This window comes from Tachyglossus aculeatus, chromosome 4, assembly GCF_015852505.1.
Source record: "Tachyglossus aculeatus isolate mTacAcu1 chromosome 4, mTacAcu1.pri, whole genome shotgun sequence".
NCBI classification, from domain to species: Eukaryota; Metazoa; Chordata; class Mammalia; order Monotremata; family Tachyglossidae; genus Tachyglossus; species Tachyglossus aculeatus.
In genome coordinates, this window is record NC_052069.1 from 7,816,898 (window position 1) to 7,839,484 (window position 22,587).

Genomic DNA, 22,587 nt, shown 5'->3' on the forward strand with positions numbered 1-22,587 from the left:
GGAAGATAAGGAGCTCAGTCTTGGACATACTGAGTTTTAGATGGCGGGCGGACATCCAGATGGAGATGTCTTGAAGGCAGGAGGAGACCCGAGCCTGAAGGGAGGGAGACAGAGCAGGGGCAGAGATGTAGATTTGGGTGTCATTGCCGTAGAGATGATAGTTGAAGCCGTGGGAGCGAATGAGTTTGAGGGAGTGATTGTAGGTAGAGAAAAGAAGGGGACCAAGAACTGACCCTTGAGGAACCCCTACAGTAAGGGGATGGGGGGGGGGGGGGGGGAGGAGGAGCCCGCAAGGAGACTGAGAATGAACGGCCGGAGAGATAAGAGGAGAACCGGGAGAGGACGGAGTCTGGGAAGCCAAGGTTGGATAGCGTGTTGAGGAGACGGGGATGGTCCACAGTGTTGAAGTCGGCTGAGAGGTCGAGGAGGATTAGGTTGTCCCACGTGGGACGGCCTGATTATCTTGTATCTACCCCAGAGCTTAGACCAGTGCCTGACACACAGTAAGCGCTCAAATACCATTAAAAAAAAAATAAGACAGGTCCTTTTGAATGTTCCGTCATTCTCAAACAGCAGCCTATCCAAAAGGCACCAGAGAAACGTGTTTTTAGATGAACAGAGGTTATTCTTTAAAGAAAACTTCCTAACAGTTCCTGGCCGTTTTCATCAAAAATCAGCAACCTGATCGTCTTCCCCGGTCTACAGGAGCAACCAACACGCAGAGATAGGCAACTTTACATGACTTTTATTTAATAAAATCATATTTACAATTCAAAAAGTTCTCGTTTGACACACTTACCAAATTAAAGGGAACCGATGGATAAACTGTACAAATTAAATCACGATCCGCAGTAAGTGTTTCGATAATCCTCTATGCGATTCTAGTATGTAAAACATTCAAAAAATAGAAGCCGTTTATAAAGTACCTTTCCAAACGAACGAGTTCACGCGATGAGAAGTTCAAGCCTATCGACCGGAGATGCAGTTAGTTTTTCAATATAAAGTGCCGTTTGCACAAAATCCCTAACTCGGAAGTCTCAGATTCTGTAATGGAGTCGTGTGTCAGGGCAGGGTCCCAGGCGTCGGAGGCGGGCCGACTTCCATTCGCTTCCGGCAACCGGCGAAGGAGCCGAGCTCTCTCTCCCTCCTCCCGGAACAGGTGTCTGTCGCTCCCGTGCATTGGCGGGGGATGGTCCCGGAACCTTCCAAACGACTGGAACAGGGCAAATCAAGCTGGCAGACGATGGCGACGACGACGACGAAAAAACAAAAAAACACACACACCACACAGTGGTCCCTGAATCGTCACGTGTGCCATTTTGAACGGAACGGACGTGAGAAGGTTTTGGAGCGCGCCGCCCTTGAAGATCCACGCTCCACAGGCCGGGATGACACGAAGACGATTCCATCCCGCGGGGAGAACGTTTCCCATGGGTCGATTTAGGGTTTCCCCCACGGTTGCGTCGGCGCCGCTTTCGCCTCGGGTTGTGCAGAGCTCGTTATTGCATTGCTTTTCTTCATGACGTAAGAAACGGACCTCTAGTTACACAGAGGAAGGATAGAAAATATATACATCTCAAAGGAACAGAAATCCGAAGTCACGGGAGGAGGAAAACAAATTGCCGTCGGCCGCTGGGAGGTGGGCACAAGTGCTGCGGCCACTGGGTACATTCAACGTCTCTGCTTCGGAGAGGGGAGCCCGGGGGAGGGAGAGATGCCTCGGCGGACGGACGGGCAAGAGGGCGTTTGGAGGCCCGGGGCGGAGGAGAAAGGCCTGATGGAGTTTGCTCTAGTGTTGCCCGGTGGAACATCCCCGAAGGCTAATGGTTTCTAGAAAAGTCACAAGCCACATGTAGTGTGAGCGTCCAGGCGGACTTGGGGCGGGGGGCGGGACACAAGAGAAATCAACGTATTCACGGGTGAACGGTCGACCGTCCGATTTCCTATTGCACTTGAGGATGAAGCGTCAGTTGACTGAGCGACCCGCTTTTTGGGGGGCAGGCTTGAGGAGTCGGATCCTCTCGGGCCCGGGTGCCACTTCCCGTTGTGTTGGAGGAGAGGATCGTCACCGGAAACAGGAGTTCCCAGGCTTACGGCGGTGGGGCCGGGGTCGGGGGACTGGCAAAGCTGTTCTCCCGGGGCGGGACGGGGGAGGGAGGTCGATCTTGCGACGGACAGGATCCGGAGACGTTCAAATGTCGAGGTCGTGGGGTGGGATACGGCCCTTCCAGGTGGCCGAAACGGTCGGAATGTCAGGAAAAAAAGGTAGTGGATAATCGCCTGGGATCCGGGCTGAGATCGGCACGTCACGTGCGCACCTATTTTTACATTGGCTCCCTGTGGGCAATAATGGATCGTTTTCTACACCGCTCCAATAACCGAGGTTCTTAATGCCTCGACATCCCGGAGCTCACCGGGACGCCTTCCGAAGCCGTCGGACCACTACGGTTTAGCGCGACGAGCTGCGTGTCGCTTCACCGGCACCAGTGGACTTTGAGAGCATGTTGGGCCACATTTTTGTGGTAGTCTCTGAAGCACTCAGTGCAGTGCTCTGCACATAGCGCCCAAAAGCCACTGGTGACGATCCTTTCGCGGGGGAGCCGATGAGGTCACCACCGGATCTTGCGGCTTGACACCGAGCCCGCCTGCCCGTCGGCTTTCGTTCACCTCATCTTCGTGTCCACGCCGGGCAGCCTGGGCTGATGATTCAACGATGATGCTCTGAAAGGATCTAGCCACTGGTCGGTTAAGGAGAGGTGAGAGGATCTTCATGAAAAACGAACAAACAAATGACTAATAATATCGGAGACTAGGATTTTCAGCGGGATGCTCTGAGCTGAAAAACTGCGGCAAGGCAACTTGGAAGGCAGCTTGACATTCTGTCCTGTTGATGTTTAAGTGGTTTTAAACCCGCAGCGCTCCGACTTTCCGTCTCATCATATACATAGCCACATTTTTGCCCCGTAGCATCTCTGATGAGTGCTCTTAAATCCTGCCTCTAGCTTTTTTGTTTTTTTAAAACCAAAGGCGGATGAAGGAGGTCGCTAAGTGAACCCGATCCCAGCGTTGGGCGAGCACCCGGACCGAAGTCATCCGATACGGATCCCGCGACTCGCGTTTCTTCTGCCCCGGAACGGAGATGGGACTGAAAATTACCTTTAAGCAACTGACATCGACAGCCACCCCCCGCTTCGCTCCCCTCACCCCCGCCGCCGGACTATTTCGTTGGCTTGTGCTGAAACCGAGAGGGAAATCGCCTAGCTTCACTGCCCTTTCGCAGAAAGTGTAACGGCAGGACAACACACAGCGTGTCAATGGTCCCGCCGAGTTTAAGGCTAAGCCTTGGCTGGATTTTTTCTTTCTTTTTTTTTTTGGTCCGGGTTCCTTACGGCCGTCTCCAGTGGTTTCATCCAGACTCCCCGCCCGAGCCCCGATCTGGAAGCCCTGCCCTCCGTTTCCAGGCCCCGCGATCCGGCTGGCGGGGACGAGGGTGGTTTCAGTGTTTGGGAGCGGGGCTTCCTCGTTCCATTTCCCGGTTGTCTTTCTGCAGCGCAGTCAGGACCTGGAAACGGGAAGGGAGAAGATGAGCTGCTTCTTCCGGACGACGCGGTCGCCTGGGTCGTGCGCTCTCAAGAGGGGGCCTCATCTACATCCGCCGCCCGCTCCCCCCGGCCTCGCTGGAAAAAGCGGGAGGTGCTGGCTCCGCCGCTTGGCAGCTGTGTGACTTTGGGCAAGTCACTTCACTTCTCTGGGCCTCAGTTCCCTCGTCTGTCAAATGGGAATTGAGACTGTGAGCCCCATGGGGGATGACCTGATCACCTTCTATCCTCTGCAGCGCTTAGAACAGTGCTTTCCCCATGGTAAGTGCTTAACAAATGCCATTCCTTCTCGCTCCTCAATGCCTCTTTCCCACTATTCCATCTCCCCCATCCCACTCTTTCCCTTCCTCTGAAGCTCATATCTTCCGCCTCCGCCCCCCACTCCGATTGTTGTCACGGTCATCTACCCCGCCTCCAACTTTCTGAACTTTTTGATCCCTTTCTCACATTCTTTCTCTCTTTCTTCACCCCTACGCTGATCCTTGGGGACTTCGATGTCCACACAGATATTCCTGATGACCCTTCTGCTGCCCGCTTTCTATCGCTCCTCAACTCCACTGACCTCCTGCCACCTCACTCACCCACTCTCCCACTTGGACGCGTACTCACTCTCATAGTAAATGCTTAATAATAATAATTATAATAACGATGGCATTTAAGTGCTTACTATGTGCCGAGCACTGTTCTAAGCGCTGGGTTAGATACAAGGTAAGCAGGTTGTCCCACGAGGGGCTCACAGTCTCAATCCCCATTTTACAGATGAGGGAACTGAGGCACAAAGAAGTCAAGTGACTTCCCCAAAGTTACACAGCTGACAAGCGACGGAGCCGGGATTAGAACCCACGACCTCTGACCCTCGAGCCCAAGTACCATCATCATCATCATTATTATTATTATTATTATTATTATTATTACTATTATCGCTAGCCACGGTACCACCTCTCCCTTCACCAACTCTGAAAACCCTCTACCTGACTGCAACCTCCTCATCTGCTTTCTCTCTCAGCAGTGTGGCTTAGTGGAAAGCGCTTAGTACAGTGCTCTGCACACAGTAAGCGCTCAATAAATACGATTGATTGATTGGAAAGAACATGGGCCTGGGGGTCAGAGGACCTGGGTTCTAGTCAAATCCTTGCTGTGTGACTTTGGGCAAATCACTTCACTTCTCTGGGCCTCACTTCTCTCTCCTGCTTACACTCTGAGCCCCGTGTGGGACTGTAACCAACCAGAGAAGCAGTGTGGCTCAGTGGAAAGAGCCTGGGCTTTGGAGTCAGTGGTCATGGGTTCAAATCCCGGGGCCACCAACTGTCAGCTGTGTGGCTTTGGGCAAGTCACCACTTCTCTGTGCCTTAATTACCTCCTCTGTAAAATGGGGATTGCCTGTGAGCCCCCCGTGGGACAACCTGATCACCTTGTAGCCTCCCCAGCGCTTAGAACAGTGCTTTGCACATAGTAAGCTTTTAATAAATGCCATCAAAAGAACAAAAACCTGATCACCTTGTAGCCTCCCCAGCGCTTAGAACAGTGCTTTGCACATTGTAGGTGCTTAATAAATGCCATAAAAAAACCAATTCACTTGTATCTACCCCAGTGCTTAGAACAGGTTTTGATGCATAGTAAGCATTAACAAATACCAACAGAAAAAGACTCTCCCTTGCCGTACATCTGTTCTGTTCCCCCTACAGAGGCCTCCGATTTTTGACCCCAACCAAGACATCGGGCTGCATTCTGTCTCCACGCTGAAACTACCTTGCCTCGACAAACAATCCAGCTGACACCCTCTACAGCATCCTCTCTCCTGAGATCTAAGCACTCGCTCCCCTATCCCTCTGTTGACCTCATCCCAATAACCCACAGCCCTGGGCCACCTCCACAGTTCGCTTCCTTCGCCCCCGAGGACGAGCCACAAACCCGCTGCCGGCGGAAATCCAGACAACGGGCCGAACTCGTCCACCTCCTTGCCTGCTTTAACTCTTCCCGGCAAAATGACTTCTCCATCCTTAAAGAATCCCATGCCACTGCCCGCGCCAGCTGTTCCGGAGGGAATTAAACAAACCGCCCGCGTCGCCCTGCCTTCACCATTCCTTGCTCCTAATGATGACGATGGTATTTGTTAAGCGCTTACTATGTGCAAACCACTGTTTTAAGCGCTGGGGAGGATATACGGTGATCAGGTTGTCCCACGTGGGGCTCAGTCTTAACCCCCATTTTACCGACGGGGGAACTGAGGCCCAGGGAAGTGAAGTGACTTGCCCAAAGTCACACAGCTGACAAGTGGTGGAGCCGGAATTTGAACCCATGGCCTCTGACTCCCAAGCCCGTACTCTTTCCACTGAGCCACGCTGCTCCTCCTAATGACCTGGCCGCCTACTTTATTGAGAAAATTGGAACCATCGGGCGTCGTCTTCCTAAAACCTCCCCCGCTCCTCTCGAGTCCCTTCTTCCCCCCGTCCCTTCTTCAACTCTCCCATCTTTCCCAGGAGTATCTCCTGGGAAGATCTCCTGCCTTCTCTCAAAATCCACCCTCTCCACCTGTGCATCCGACCCCATCCCTTCGCCCCTTATCGAGAAACACTCGCCCCGACCTTCTTCCTTCCCTGACGGCCACCTTAAACCGTGAAGGCTTCCCCCTAACCCCCCATCACTGCTTTCAAGCGTGCTCGTATCTCCCCTATTCTACAAAAACCCTCCCTTGACCCCATGGCTTCCTCCAGTTATCGCCACATCTCCCTCTTACCTCTCCTCTCCATATTCCCTGAGCGTGTTGTCTGCGCCCGCCGACAAGTTGCTCTCCTCCAATTCTCCCCATGACTCCCTCCAATCTGGTTTCGGGCCCTTTCACTCCACAGAAGCTGCCCTCTCAAAGGTCACCGACGGTCTCCTCCTTGCCAAATCCAACGGCCTCTACTCCTTCCTAATCCTCCTCGACCTCTCGGCTCCCTCCGACACGGCTGTCCACCCCTTTTTCCCGGAAACATTCTCCAACCTCGGCTTCACGGACACCATGCTCGCCTGGTTCTATCTCTCTGGTCGTTCATTCTCAGCCTCCTTCGTGGGCTCAATCAATCAATCGTATTTATTAAGCGCTTACTGTGTGAAGAGCACTGTACTAAGCGCTTGGGAAGTACAAGTTGTTCTTCCTCCTCCTCCACCTCCCACCCCCTAACTGTGGGGGTCCCTCAAGGATCAGTCATGGGTCCCCTTCTATCCTCCATCTACCCCCACGCCCTTGAAGGACTCATTCGCTCCCATGGCTTCAACTGTCACCTCTATGCGGATGACACTCCTAATCTCTTCACCATACCTCGTTCTCGCCTGTCCCACCATCGACCCCCGGCCCACGTCATCCCCCGGGCCTGGAATGCCCTCCCTCCCAACATCCGCCAAGCTAGCTCTCTTCCTCCTTTCAAGGCCCTGCTGAGAGCTCACCTCCTCCAGGAGGCCTTCCCAGACTGAGCCCCTTCTTTCCTCTCCCCTTCGTCCCCCTCTCCATCCCCCCATCTTACCTCCTTCCCTTCCCCACAGCACCTGTATATATGGATATATGTTTGTACATATTTATTACTCTATAATTATTATTTTACTTGTACATATCTATTCTATTTATTTTATTTTGTTAGTATGTTTGGTTTTGTTCTCTGTCTCCCCCTTTTAGACTGTGAGCCCACTGTTGGGTAGGGACTGTCTCTATATGTTGCCAATTTGTACTTCCCAAGCGCTTAGTACAGTGCTCTGCACATAGTAAGTGCTCAATAAATACGATTGATGATGATGATGATGACACTCTCTCCTTCTCTGCCGTCTCCCTTCCTCCTCCTGTCCGTACTTCACTCCGCTGCTCCGATCATTTTTCTACAAAAACATTCAGTCCATGTCTCTTCACTCCTCAAGATCCTTTGGTGGTTGCACATCCACCTCCGCATCAAATTCCTTACCGTTGTCTTTTAAGTACTCAAACCACTTTGCCCCCTTCTACCTCACCTTGCGACTCTCCTATTACAACCCAGCCCACGCACTTCACCTCTGTAACGTCTAGTCAAATCCCGGCTCCGCCAATTGTCGGCTGGGTGACTTTGGGCAAGTCACTTCACTTCTCTGGGCCTCAGTTCCCTCATCTGTAAAATGGGGATTAGGAATGTGAGCCCCTCGTGGGACAACCTCATCACCTTGTAACCTCCCCAGCGCTTAGAACGGTGCTTTGCACATAGTAAGCGCTTAATAAATGCCATCATTATTATTATTTGCAGCCTCCCTCAGCCCCACGGCGCTTACGTACCTATCTGAAATTTATATTAGTATCTGTTTCTCCTTCTAGATTCTAAGCTCCCTGTGGGCAGGGAAAGTGTCTATGAACTCTGTTATATTGCACTTTCCCAAGCACTTAGTACAGTGCTCTGCACACAATAAGCACTCAATAAATACAGTTTATTGATTGGCTTGAACATTTACAGAGTGCTGAGTATTGCGTTAAGCACTTTGCAGAGTACAGTACAACAAAGTTGGTAGGCATGATCCCTGCCCTCTAGCACCCAGGGCTTAGTACAGTGCTTGGCACATACTAAGTGCTTAAGAAATGTCATAATTATTATTACCATTATCTTAAAGTCTTAAAGCAGGAGCAGACAAAAGAGACCCCCCTCAGCCCGCATATCACTTATGTGACGCTTCTTAGAGAAGCAGCGTGGCTCAGTGGAAAGAGCCCGGGCTTGGGAGTCAGAGGTCATGGGTTCGAATCCCTACTCCACCACTTGTCAGCTGTGTGACTCTGGGCAAGTCGCTTAACTTCCCTGTGCCTCAGTTACCTCATCTGTAAAATGGGGATGAAGACTGTGAGCCCCAGGTGGGACAACCCGATAACTTTGTACCTATCCCAGCGCTTAGAATAGTGCTTGGCACATAGTAAGCACTTAACAAATACCACTATTATTATTATTATGGACAGATCCAGAAGTTATTTCTATTAATGTCTGTCTCCCTCCTCTAGGCTGTAAGCTCCTGTGGGCAGGGAACGTACGTATTAACTCTGGTGTATGGGCCACCTCCAAGCACATTGCTCTGAACACTGTAAGCACTCAATTCATTCATTCAATTGCATTTATTGAGCGCTTACTGTGTGCAGAGCACTGTACTAAGCGGCACTTGGGAAGTACAAGTTGGCAACAGAGACGGTCCCTACCCAACAACGGGATCACCGTCTAGAAGGGGGAGACAGACCTAACAAAACAATAAATACCACTGATGGATTGACATGAAAAGTCTTTTAACTTTTAAACTTTCAAATTTTTAAACTTTAAACTTTAAACTTTTAAGACTCACAGTCTTTTAGACTGTGAGCCCACTGTTGGGTAGGGACTGTCTCTATATGTTGCCAATCTGTACTTCCCAAGCGCTTAGTACAGTGCTCTGCACGTAGTAAGCACTCAATAAATACGATTGATGATGAAAAGGGAAAAAAGGAGGTGAGGAGGAAGAGGCAGGCCGCAGTGTTCCTGAAACCAACTCTTCTACTGCACTTAAGAGCATCGTGCAATAGGCGTGCAACAAATACCATCTAATACCTTCCTCACCACTCTTCTCCATCCCCTTAGCCAACCCCCATCCCTGGAGCACCCCTTTTCCAAGAAGAAACTCCTCAACCCCTCTAGACAGTGAGCTCGTCGTGGGCAGGGACAGTCTCTCTTTATTACTATTCTATTTACTTTGTTAATGATGTGCATCTAGCTTTATTTCTATTTCTTCTGATGACTTGACACCTGTCCACATGTTTGGTTTTGTTGGCTGTCTCCCCCTTCTAATAATAATAATAATAATAATAATAATGATGGCATTTATTAAGCGCTTACAATGTGCAAAGCACTGTTCTAAGCGCTGGGGAGGTTACAAGGTGATCAGGTTGTCCCACGTGGGGCTCACAGTCTCAATCCCCATTTTCCAGATGAGGTAACTGAGGCCCAGAGAAGTGAAGTGACTTGCCCAAAGTCACACAGCTGACAATTCGTGGAGCCGGGGTTTGAACCCATGACCTCTGACTCCAAAGCTCGGGCTCTTCTCCACTGAGCCACGCTGCTTCTCTAGACTGTGAGCCCATTGTTGGGTAGGGACTGTCTCTATATGTTGCCAACTTGGACTTCCCAAGCGCTTGGTACAGTGCTCTGCACACAGTAAGCGCTCAATAAATACGACTGAATGAATGAATTGCTGTATTGTACTTCTCCAAGCGCTTAGTATAGTGCTCTGCACACAGTAAGCGCTCAATAAATACGACTGAATGAAAGAACTGCTGTATTGTACTTTTCCAAGTGCCTAGTACAGTGCTCTGCAAACAGTAAGCACTCAATAAATATGCCTGAATGAATGACTGAACTCCTGCCTCAAGACTGTGAGCCCGTTGTTGGGTAGGGACCGTCTCTATATGTTGCCAACTTGTACTTCCCAAGCGCTTAGTAGAGTGCTCTGCACACAGTAAGCGCTCAATAAATACGATTGAATGAATGAATTAATCTTGGTCAGTTGTTGGCACATAAGTGCTTAATGAGTATTACTGTTGTTATCATTATTATTGTATTATAATTATGTTGCCAATTTGTACTTCCCAAGCACGTGGTACATACAGTGCTCTGCACACAGAAAGTGCTCAATAAATATGATTGAGTGAATAGTTGTTACTATTATTATTGTTGGTGGGGAATGAATGAAATCAGTATTCAGTTGGGTCTGGTTCCTCTAGACGATAAGCCCACTGTGGGCAGGGAATGTGCCTCCCCACCTTTATTCATTCATTCAGTCGTATTTATTGAGTGCTTATTGAGTGCTTACTTACAGAGAAGCAGCGTGGCTCAGTGGAAAGAGCCCGGGCTTTGGAGTCAGAGGTCATGGGTTCAAATCCCGGCTCTGCCAGTTGTCAGTTGTTCGACTTGGGCAAGTCACTTCACTTCTCTGTGCCTCAGTTACCTCATCTGTAAAATGGGGATTAAGACTGTGAGCTCCACGTGGGACAACCTGATCACCTTGTAACCTCCCCAGAGCTTAGAACAGTGCTTTGCACATAGTAAGTGCTTAATAAATGCCATTATTATTATTATTATTACTGTGTGCAGAGCACTGTACTAAGTGCCTGGAAAAACACACACAATGCTAAATAATGACATTTCTTGCCCACACTGAGCTCACAGTCTCGAGTGGTGGAGACAGACATCACTACAAAGAAAATTACAGATAATGGACACAAGTGCTTTGGGGCTGGGGTGGGGGAAGAGCAAAGGGAGCAAGCCCAAGACACGCAGAAGGGAATAGGAGAGGAGGAAAAGTGAGGCTCAGTCTGGGAAGACCTCTTGGAGGAGACGGGCCGTCAATAAGGCTTTGAAGTGGGGGGAACTGGTTGTCTGTCAGATTAGAGGAGGGAGAGCGTTCCAAGACAGAGGCAGGAAATGTGCGAGGGGTCGGCGGTGGGACAGGCGAGATGGAGGCCCAGTGAGAAGGTCAGCAGCACCAGAGGAGCTGAGTGTACTGGCTGGGTTATTATTATTATTATGGTATTTGTTAGGCGCTTACTATGTGCCAAGCACTGCTCTAAGCGCTGGGGAGGATACAAGGTGATCAGGTTGTCCCACGTGAGGCTCACAGTCTTAATCCCCGGTTTACAGATGAGGTGACATAGAGAAGTGAAGTGACTTGCCCAAAGTCACACAGCTGACAACTGGCTGGCTGGAGGACCCTCCCAGGTGCTTAGAACAGTGCTCTGCACCCGGTCAGAGCTCAATAAGTATCACTGATTGATTGATTTTTTTTTAATATGGTGTTTGTTAAGTGCTTACTATGTGCAACGCACTGTTCTAAGCACTGGAGGGATACAAGGTGATCAGGTTGCCCCACGTGCGGCTCACAATCTTAATCCCCATTTTACAGATGAGGTAACTGAGGCCCAGAGAAGTTAAGTGACTTGCCCAAAGTCACACAGCTGACAATTGACAGAGCCGGGATTTGAACCCATGACCTCCGACTCCAAAGCCCGGGCTCTTTCTGCTGAGCCACGCTGCTTCTCTGACCCTTCTGATTCTGACCCCTTCTCTTCCTACCCCTGTGTGCACCATCATCACGCGTTAGGAAAATACTTTTATCCCCTCTTCCAACTAAGTTAAAAAATTGGGTAGAGAGAAACCGAGCACCCGAGGCAATTATGTGAGTCGGTACGTTACTTCTGGCTGACGGAGAGTGGCTGCCCTATAAAACGCACCCCCGGCGCAGGAGACGAGAGGCCCGTTTACCTGAGCCCATTTTTTGTTTCTACTCTGCATCTGAATCGCCGCGATAGACGTAAAGAATTCTTCGGCAGGCAAGTCCTCCGGCAGCTTCGTGAGGAACTGGGCTATGTGGATAAAGTCCATTTTCGTCAAGATGTCTTCGAAGAGTTTCAGGATTCCCAGGGCCGTCCGGAACAGAAACTCTTCCCCGTCCCGGCAGAACACATCCCAAACCCGGCAGGCCAGGTCCAGCGGCAGAGACTTGCTGTACAAAGTGAAGATCCTGAAAAGGCACCGCACGCTTTCGGTTTCTCCACGGGATTCTGACAACTATTACGAATTCAATTCAATCGTATTTATGAAGCGCTTACTGTGGGCAGGGCACTGTAGTAAGCGCTTGGGAAGTACAAGTTGGCAACATAAAGAGACGGTCCCGACCCGACAACGGGCTCGCAGTCTAGAAGAATAATAATGATGGCATTTGTTAAGTGCTTTCTATGCGCACTGTTCTAAGCGCTGGGGAGGATACAAGATGATCAGGTTGTCCCACGTGGGGCTCACAGTCTTAATCCCCATTTTAGAGACGAGATAACTGAGGCACAGAGAAATTAAGTGACTTTCCCAAAGTCACACAGCTGACAATTGGTGGAGGCAGGATTTGAACCCACGACCTCTGACTCCCAAGCCCGTGCTCTTTCCACTGAGCCACGCTGCTGCTCCGGTGACGGCGCTGTCAATCATAACCGTAACGACGATAATGGTATTTGTTAAGCGCTTAGTGGTGCCAAGCACTGGGGCAGGTACAAGGTAATCGGGTTGAAGCCAATTCCGAACCCACACGGGGCTCTCAGCTTAGGTGGGAGGGAGTATGATTTAATACCCACTCTACAGATGGGGAAATAGAGGCACGGGAGTTCAGATGCTTGCTCAAAATCACACAGCAGATAAAAGGGCAGAGCCAGGATTAGAACCCAGAGCCTCTGACTCCCAAGCCCAGGCTCTTTCCTCTAGGCCACACTGCTTTACAACAACGACAACACCACCAACAATAATAATAGTAACAATTATTCACTCATTCATTCAATCATATTTATTGAGCACTTACCGTGTGCAGAGCACTGTATAATAATGATAGCATTTATTAAGCGCTTACTATGTGCAAAGCACTGTTCTAAGCGCTGGGGAGGTTACAAGGTGATCAGGTTGTCCCAAGGGGGGCTCACAGTCTTAATCCCCATTTTACAGATGAGGGAACTGAGGCACAGAGAAGTGAAGTGACTTGCCCAGAGTCACACAGCTGACAAGTGGTGGAGCCAGGATTTGAACCCACGACCTGTGACTCCAAAGCCCGGGCTCTTTTCCACTGAGCCACGCTGCTTCACTGTATGTACTACGCGCTTGGGAAGTACAAATCAGCAACATAATTATAATACAATAATAACGATAACAACAGTAAAACTCATTAAGAACTTATGTGCCACCGACTGACCAAGATTCATCCAATCGTATTTACTGAGCGCTTACTGTGTGCAGAGCACTGTACTAAGCGCTTGGGAAGTACAAGTTGGCAACATAGAGAAACGGTCCCTACCCAACAGCGGGCTCACAGTCTAGAAGACCAAGATAACAGATAATCATCATCAATCGTATTTATTGAGCGCTTACTATGTGCAGAGCACTGTACTAAGCGCTTGGCACTGTACCAAGATAATCAAGTCCCACAGGAGGCTCACAGTCTAAAGTATTATTATTATTATTATTATGACATTTGTTAAGCACTGTTCTAAGCGCTGCGGGGGATACAAGGTGATCAGGTTGTCCCTCACAGTCTTAATCCCTATTTTCCAGATGAGGTAACTGAGGCCCAGAGAGGTTAAGCGGCTTGCCCAAAGTCACCCAGCTGACAAGTGGCGGAGCTGGGATTAGAACCCACATCCTCTGGCTCCCAAGCCCGGGCTCTTTTTAGACTGTGAGCCCACTGTTGGGTAGGGACTGTCTCTATATGTTGCCAACTTGTCCTTCCCAAGCGCTTGGTACAGTGCTCTGCACACAGTAAGCGCTCAATAAATATGATTGATTGATTGATTGAGAAAAGGTACTGAATTCCCATTTTGCAGACGAGGGAACCGAGGCACAGAGAAGTGAAGTGACTTGCGCAAGGTCACCCAGCGGACAAGTGGCCGAGCTGGGTTTGGAAGGCAGGGTCCTCCGACTCCCTCTTTCCACTCTGCTTCTCCAAGGATAGTGTGCGCTGGCCGGGATACGAAGGTGTTGGGGCAGACCTCACGGGAAGCAGAGCCCGGGCTGGGCAGTCAGAGGTCGTGGATTCTAATCCTGGCTCCGCCACTTGTCTGCTGTGGGACCTTGGGCAAGCCGCTTAACTTCTCTGGGCCTCAGTTACCTCACCTGGAAAATGGGGACTGAGACTGTGAGCCCCACGTGGGACAACCTGATGACCTTGTATCCTCTCCAGTGCTTAAAACAGTGCTCGGCACATAGTCAGCATTTAACAAATGCCATAATAATTATTGTTATTATGGGAGAGAGTGGCCAACGGTCATTAGCAAATACAGGCAGGCTTCTGTAGAGCATTTATTACTCTATTTATTTATTTTATTTGTACATATCTAATCTGTTTATTTTATTTTGTTAGTATGTTTGGTTTTGTTCTCTGTCTTCTCCTTTTAGACTGTGAGCCCACTGTTGGGTAGGGACTGTCTCTATATGTTGCCAACTTGTACTTCCCAAGCGCTTAGTACAGTGCTCTGCACACAGTAAGTGCTCAATAAATACGATTGATTGATTGATTGATTACCAGCTAGAGAATGTCTGTCTCCTCCCTTCTAGTCTGTGAGCTCATTGTGGGCAGGGATTGTCTCTCTTTGTTGCTGAACTGTACTTTTCAAGAGCTTAGTACGGTGCTCTGCACACAGTAAGCACTCAATAAATACAACTGAATGAATGAATGAAAATTGGTTAAGATGTTTCTCAGATTTGCTATATTTGTGCCTCTCTGTCTCTCCGTCTCTCTCTCTCTCTGCTACCCCTTGCTGGGAAGTTCTTTTTGAAATAAAGATATCCTTATCTTCCCTCCCAAACCTTGCCCTCTCCCTGACTTTCCCATCACTGTGGACGGCACTACCATCCTTCCCATCTCCTAAGCCCGCAACCTTGGTGTCACCCTCGACTCAGCTCTCTCGTTCACCCCTCACATCCAGTCCGTCACCAAAACCCGCCGGTCTCACCTCCACGACATCACCAAGATCCGTCCTTTCCTGTCCATCCAAACGCTACCTTGCTGGTTCAATCCCTCATCCTCTCCCGACTGGATGACTGCATCAGCCTCCTTTCTGATCTCTCATCCTCCTGTCTCTCCCAGCTTCAGTCTATACTTCACTCTGCTGCCCGGATTATCATTCTATCTGGGCATGTCACTCACCTTCTCAAAAATCTCCAGTAGCTGCCTGTCAACCTTCGAATCAAGCAAAAACTCCTCACTCTCGGCTTCAGGGCTGTCCATCCCCTCGCCCCCTCCTACCTCACCTCCCTTCTCCCCTTCTCCAGCCCAGCCCGCGCCCTCCACTCCTCTGCTGCCGCTCACCTCTTCACTGTACCTCGTTCTCGCCTGTCCCGCCGTCAACCCCTGGCCCATATTCTACCTCTGGCCTGGAATGCCCTCCCTCCTCACATTCATTCATTCAATCGTATTTATTGAGCATTTACTGTGTGCACAGCACTGTACTAAGCGCTTGGGAAGTACAAGTTGGCAACATATAGAGATGGTCCCTACCCAATAGTGGGCTCACAGTCTTCCCACTGAGCCCCCTCTTTCTCCTCTCCCCACAGCACTTGTGTATATTGGTACATATTTATTACTCTGTTTTATTAATGATGTGTATATGTTTGTACATATTTATTACTCTATTTATTTTACTTGTACATATCTATTCTATTTACTTTAATTTGTTAATATGTTTGGTTTGGTTCTCTGTCTCCCCCTTCTAGACTGTGAGCCCACTGTTGGGTAGGGACTGTCTCTATATGTTGCCAACCTGTACATCCCAAGTGCTTAGTACAGTGCTCTGCACACAGTAAGCGCTCAATAAATACGACTGATTGATTGATTTAGCTATAATTCTATTTATCCTGTTGGTATTGACACCTGTCTACTTGTTATGTTTTGTTGTCTGTCTCCCCCTTCTAGATGGTGTTTTGTAGGGACCGTTTCTATATGCTGCCGATTTGTACTTCCCAAGCGCTTAGTACACTGTTCTGCAGACAGTGAGTGCTCAATAAATACGCTTGAATGAATGAATGAAATAATAATCGCACCATTTTTGTCCAGTAAGGATCAGTAGAGAGTCCCGTTTACCCTTCCATATGCAGACTCTGAAACCCAAGAAAGGCTTTACTTCAGAATGCAAAGTGGTATAATATCAGGCTAACGGGGGAACAAGTGATTAAGAACCAGATCCCCAATATTTAGCAAAGCTTTCTAGAGTGGCGACTTCTCATTCCACCTCTGGAGCCTGTGAGCCCATTGTTGGGTAGGGACCATCTCTATATGCTGCCAGCCTGTACTTCCCAAGTGCTTAGTACAGTGCTCTGCACACATTAAGCGCTCAATAAATACGACTGAATGAATGAATGAGACACACTGAAACGCAGAAGAGTTCGTTTCCATCTTGTACTCCCGGAAATGACCCACCGAGCAGGAACGTGTCTGCTAATCCTGTTGTACTCTCCCGAGCGCTTAGTACAGTGCTCTCCACACAGTAAGCACTCCACAAACAGCACCGATTGAGCGTCTCCCAGACCTGCTTCGGAATTCGAAGCCAGGCATTTGTCATACAGAGGGAACGGAGCTGGACAGGGCTATGATCACGAAATGCCATTTTACTTTCACTTCTCATGGCTGTATTCCTCGGATTCGCATTCCCTCTAGACTGGAAGCTCGTCGTGGGCAGGAAATGTGTCTGTTTATTGTTGTATTGTACTCTTCCAAGCACTTAGTGCAGTGCTCTGCACACAGTAAGTGCTCAATCAATGACTATGTTGCCAATTTGTACTTCCCAAGCGCTTAGTACAGTGCTCTGCACATAGTAAGCGCTCAATAAATATGAATGATGATGATGATGACTGAATGAATTGTATGAATGACTGAAGGATTGCTCTGAGCATCACTGTAGAGGTCATTTTGAGGAAACAACCGATGGGCATTCATGGAGCGCTTACTGAGTGCATTGCACTGTACTAAGCACATGGGAGAGTACAACACAGCAGAGGTGGTAGACAAAATTCCTGCCCACAAGCAGTTTACAGTCACCAGGGATACAGGATTTGGACCCAGGCATGATAATGTGCTATGGAAAGATTTCTAAAAATCAATAATAATAATAATTGTGGCATTTGTTAAGAGCTTACTGTGTGCCTTTCATTCAATCATATATATTGAGCGCTTACTGTGTGCAAAGCACTGGATTAAGCGCTTGGGAAGTACAAGTTGGCAACATATAGTGACGGTCCCTACGCAACAGTGGGCTCACGGTTCAATCAATCAATCATATTTATTGAGCACTTACTGTGTGCAGAGCACTGGACTAAGTGCTTGGGAAGTACAAGTTGGCAACATATAGAGACGGTCCCTACCCAACAGTGGGCTCACGGTTCAATCAATCAATCGTATTTATTGAGCGCTTACTGTGTGCAGAGCACTGGACTAAGCGCTTGGGAAGTACAAGTTGGCAACATATAGAGACAGTCCCTACCCAACAGTGGGCTCATAGTCTAAAAGCTCACGGTTCACGGTTATATGCAAAGCACTGCCAGGCACTGTACTAAGCACTGGGGTGGATACAAGGTAACTTGTATCCACCCCAGCGCTTAGAACAGTGCTTGACACATAGTAAGCACTTAACAAATACCAAAATTAATTATTACTACAAGCAAATTGGGTTAGGCACAGTCCCTGTCCCACCTGGGGCCCGCAGTCTCAATGCCCATCCTACAGATGAGGTAACTGAGGCACAGAGAATCTAAGTGACTTGTCCAAGGTCACACAGCAGGCAGGTGGCAGAGCCGGGATTTGAACCCACGACCTCCTGACTTCCAAGCCCGGCTCTAGCCACTCAACAGTCCTCTGGCGTCCTGGCTTTCGGTTTCCTCATCTGGCCTTGCCCTTTAGCCGTTGTGTGAGCCACGTGCTGCCAACTCTTTCTCCTCACACCTCTCGCCCAGCGGAGCCGTGCTGAGCTGAGCAGAGCTTCAAAGCTAGGAGCTCTGGAAAGCTCATCTGTAAAATGGGGATAAAGACTGTAAGCCCCATGTGGGACAACCTAATAATAATAGTAATAATAATAATGGCATTTATTAAGCGCTTACTATGTGCAAAGCACTCTTCTAAGCGCTGGGCAGGTTACAAGGTGATTAGGTTGGCCCACGGGGGGCTCACAGTCTTCATCCCCATTTTACAGATGAGGTCACTGAGGCCCAGAGAAGTGAAGTGACTTGCCCAAAGTCACACAGCTGACAATTGGTGGAGCCGGGATGCGAACCCATGACCTCTGACTCCAAAGCCTGGGCTCTTTCCACTGAGCCACGCTGCTTCTCTAACCTGATCACCTTGTATCCCCCCCCAGCGCTTAGAACAGTGCTTTGCACATAGTAAGCGCTGGGCCTCAGTTCCCTCATCTGGAAAATGGGGATTGAGACTGCTAGCCCCCCGTGGGACGGCCTGATCACCTTGTAACCGCTCCAGCGCTTAGAACGGTGCTTTGCACATAGTAGGCGCGTAATAAATGCCATCATCATTATTATTATCAAGCGTGGTATTTGGGAAGTATCGAAAGAATCCGACAGAAACAGGGGCTTAATAATAATGATAATAATTATGGTATTTGTTAAGCACTATGTGCCAAGCATTGTTCTAAGCGCTGGGGTAGATATAACCCCACATGAGACAGGGGCTGTGTCCAACCCAATGTGGTCGTGTCCACCCCAGCGCTTAGTACAGTACCTGGCACGTAGCACTTCATTCATTCATTCATTCATTCAATTGTATTTACTGAGCGCTTACTGTGTGCAGTGCACTGTACCAATTGTTTGGAAAGTACAATTCCAATACAGAAGCAGCATGGCTTAGTGGAAAGAGCATGAGCTTTGGAGTCAGAGGTCATGGGTTCAAATCCCGACTCTGCCAATTGTCAGCTGTGTGACTTTGGGCACGTCACTTAACTTCTCTGGGCCTCAGTTCCCACATCTGTAAAACGGGGATTAAGACTGTGAGCCCCCCGTGGGACAGTCTGATCACCTTGTAACCCCAGCGCTTAGAACAGTGCTTTGCACATAGTAAGCACATTAACAAATACCATTATAATAATAAGGCAGGCGTACGGAATCCTAGATTCCGAGACTCACTGAACCACCGAAGAGAATTTAGTGATCTGTGTCCTTTAGCACTTGGCATGAGAGGTATCTCGAATTGCAAGAACTTACACATACCTTCTATGTTGGCTGTATTTTAGATTTGGTGTTTTACCAATAGAGAAAGCAAGATACAAGCGGATTCCCAAAATGTCTCTGTGTGCTTGTATAATAAAGCATGATTTGGTAAAGAAAAAAGAAAAAAAACCCAGCAGATTTCCCAGGAAAGGACAAGATATAATTAGGTTGGCTGTTTACCCATTTTACCACCTTTTAAAATCATGGGTTCTAATCCCAGCTCTGCCACTTGTCAGCTGTGTGACTCTGGGCAAGTCACTTAACTTCTCTGGGCCTCAGTTCCCTCTTTGAGCAAGTCACTTAATTTCTCTGAACCTCAGTTCCCTCACCTGTAAAATGGGGATTAAGACTGTGAGCAACCTGACAACCTTGTATCTACCCCAGAGCTTAGAACAGTGCTTGGCACATAGTAAGCGCTTAACAACCGCCATTATTATTGTTATAATAATAACAATAGAGCCATTATATTATATAATTATATTACACAATTATATTGATTATTTTAATATATATTAATTATATATATTAGAGTCATTATATTATATAACAACATTATTATTGTTATAATAATGGCATTTGTTAAGCGCTTACTATTATTATTATTATTGTGAGATTTGGGGATTAGGGACTCAGGTTCAATTTCAGTTTGAGTCTGGAGTCTTTTGGGGAGACTAGGACAGGGAAAAAAATGAAACAAATGCTTAGAACAGTGCTTTGCATGGAGTAAGCACTTAATAAATGCCATTAAAAAAAAAAACAAAACAAAAAAACAAACTTCTGTTGGATTTCCTCCAATTTCCAACATGAGCATTACCCAGACTGGAGATTGAACTCAAGGGAGGGAGTGTTTTAGTGGATTCATAAAATGCCTATCGACTTCTATGACTGCCGACGTCTTACGGTGAGTGCTCATGCTGTTACTCTGGAGGGAAGAACAAGTATTAGAGAAGCAGCGTGGCTTAGTGGAGAGACCACGGTCCTGGGAGTCAGAGGATCTGGGTTCTAATCCCGGTTTAGCCACCTGTCTGCTGTGTGATCTTGGGCAAGTCGCTTCACTTCTGCGCCTCAGTTTCGTCAGCTGTAAGATGGGCAGTAAATCCAACCCCCTCCTGGATTGCGTGCACCGTGGGGAACACGGTCTGTGTCCAACGCGACGACCTACCCCGGGGATTAGAACAGCGCTTGGCACAGAGGAAGCGCTTAAATACCATTTTTTAAAAAAGGGGTTGAGGGAGAGGGGAAAAAGAAGTTAAGAAAGCTCTTACCAATCAATTAGGTAGATATCTGGAGTCAGGTTATTTTTCTTGAAATGGGCAAATAACCTCGGCAGATTTTCTTCGAAGAATACCTCAAATGCCGCAAAGTAAGTCAACATCTGTGGAAAATGAGAAATTACAGAGGCCAGTTAAAATAGTGTCACATTTTAACCCCCAACCTGAAAAAGGCACGGTAGTTTCCAGGCCCTTGCAATGGGGCGTATAGATTTAACTGTTACACACGATTCTCTCTGTGCTTTCTCAGCTTTAATTTAGAAAGATTTCCTTCCTCCAGCATCTCCCCTTCAAGAGGTGATGCGTGCTGAGCATCCTGAAAGGCGAGAACGGCAGAAAGAAGAGCAGATCTGATTTTTCCGAGGGCACTACTGCCCTTCGAAATGACCGCAGCACATCTAAAGCAGGTTTAACTGGAAGGTTTGAGTGAGATGGAGACTCTAAGAAGCCAAGATGGTCACCGGACACGCACCCCCCGAAAAGGATCAATCAATCAATCAATCAATCGTATTTATTGAGCGCTTACTGTGTGCAGAGCACTGTACTAAGCACTTGGGAAGTACAAGTTGGCAACACATAAAGACAGTCCCTACCCAACAGTGGGCTCACAGTCTAGAATGGGGGAGACATGATTAAGTCAATCAAATGTGCCTCTACTGGAAAGAGCCCGGCCTTGGAAGTCAGAAAACCCGCATTCTAATCCCGGTTCTGCTCGCTGTGTGATGTTGGGCAAGTCGCTTCACCTCTCTGGGCCTCAGTTCCCTCATCTGTAAAACGGGGATTAAGACTGCGAGCTCCATGTGGGACAGGGATTGCGTCTGACACGTAAACTGTTGCACATAATGCATCTGTGTATTGCTCCCAAGCGTTTAGTACAGTGCTCTGCACACAGTAAGTGCTGAATAAATACAGCGCTCTGCACACAGTAAGCACTCAGTAAATACGACTGATTGAAAGACGACTATCGACGCCGGTACCTAATAATAATAATAATAATGGTATTTGTTAAGCGCTTACTCTGTGCCAAGCACTGTGATAGATATAAGGTGATCAGGTTGTCCCATGTGGGGCTCACAGTCCTAACCCCCATTTTACAGATGAGGTAACTGAAGCACAGAGAAGTTCAGTGACTTGCCCAAAGTCACACAGCTGACACATAGCAGAGTCGGGATCAGAACGCAAGACCTGACTCCCAAGCCCGTGCTCTTTCCAATAAGCCACGCTGCTTCTCTAAACACTTAACTATTTTTAAGTGTTAAATAACTTAAAATAAAATATACAATAAAATCTATAATAACAAATAATATAATATTTATATTATAAAATAATAAATAATAAATTTAAAATAATAAAATAATATATAATAATAAAATACTGGAATACCAGCCTCTGGTTTCTTTCTCCTTTCTAGTTGGTGGGAGGGTGCCAGTGGGTCACTCCCACTCGGATTTCGGCGAGGATTTTTTTGCTCCCCCACTGCAGAAGGGTGGCTAAGAGTCTCCCAGTTTTTTTGAATATTCATTCGTTCATTCATTCCTGTTTACTGAGCGCAAAGCACTGTACTACGCGCTTGGGAGAGTACGACAGAACAACAGACACATTCCCTGCCCGCAGTGAGCTTGCAGTCTAAAAGCACTCGAACAAGAGCAACGCTAGGATGCGAGGAGGCCCTCGTGGATGACGGCTGGGACGTCAAGGCGTCTGCGGGAGGCCTGGGCCCCTCGTCCCCCTCTCCATCCCCCCCGCCTTACCTCCTTCCCTTCCCCACAGCACCTGTATATATGGATATATGCTTGTATGGGTTTATTACTCTATTTATTTATTTTACTTGTACATATCTATTCTTTTTATTTTATTTTGTTAATATGCTTTGTTCCGTTCTCTGTCTCCGCCTTCTAGACTGTGAGCCCGCTGTTGGGTAGGGACCGTCTCTAGATGTTGCCAGCTTGGACTTCCCAAGCGCTTAGTACAGTGCTC

At 48.2% G+C, this 22,587-nt stretch overlaps 1 protein-coding gene across 4 annotated transcripts in view; it reads right to left on the reverse strand.

Annotated features, from left to right (window-relative positions):
• Positions 1-730: 730 nt before the first annotated feature.
• The window catches only part of TBC1D14 (TBC1 domain family member 14), a 139,747-nt gene continuing 117,890 nt past the window's right edge, over positions 731-22,587 (reverse strand). For all 4 annotated transcript variants that reach the window (XM_038745072.1, XM_038745073.1, XM_038745070.1 and 1 more), the window contains 3 exons: positions 20,605-20,714; positions 11,864-12,122; positions 731-3,562 (listed from right to left, as the gene is read on the reverse strand). In XM_038745072.1, the coding sequence (XP_038601000.1) occupies positions 3,497-3,562; positions 11,864-12,122; positions 20,605-20,714 (435 nt within the window). In that variant the 3' untranslated portion in view covers positions 731-3,496. The remainder of the gene's footprint in view (positions 3,563-11,863; positions 12,123-20,604; positions 20,715-22,587) is intronic.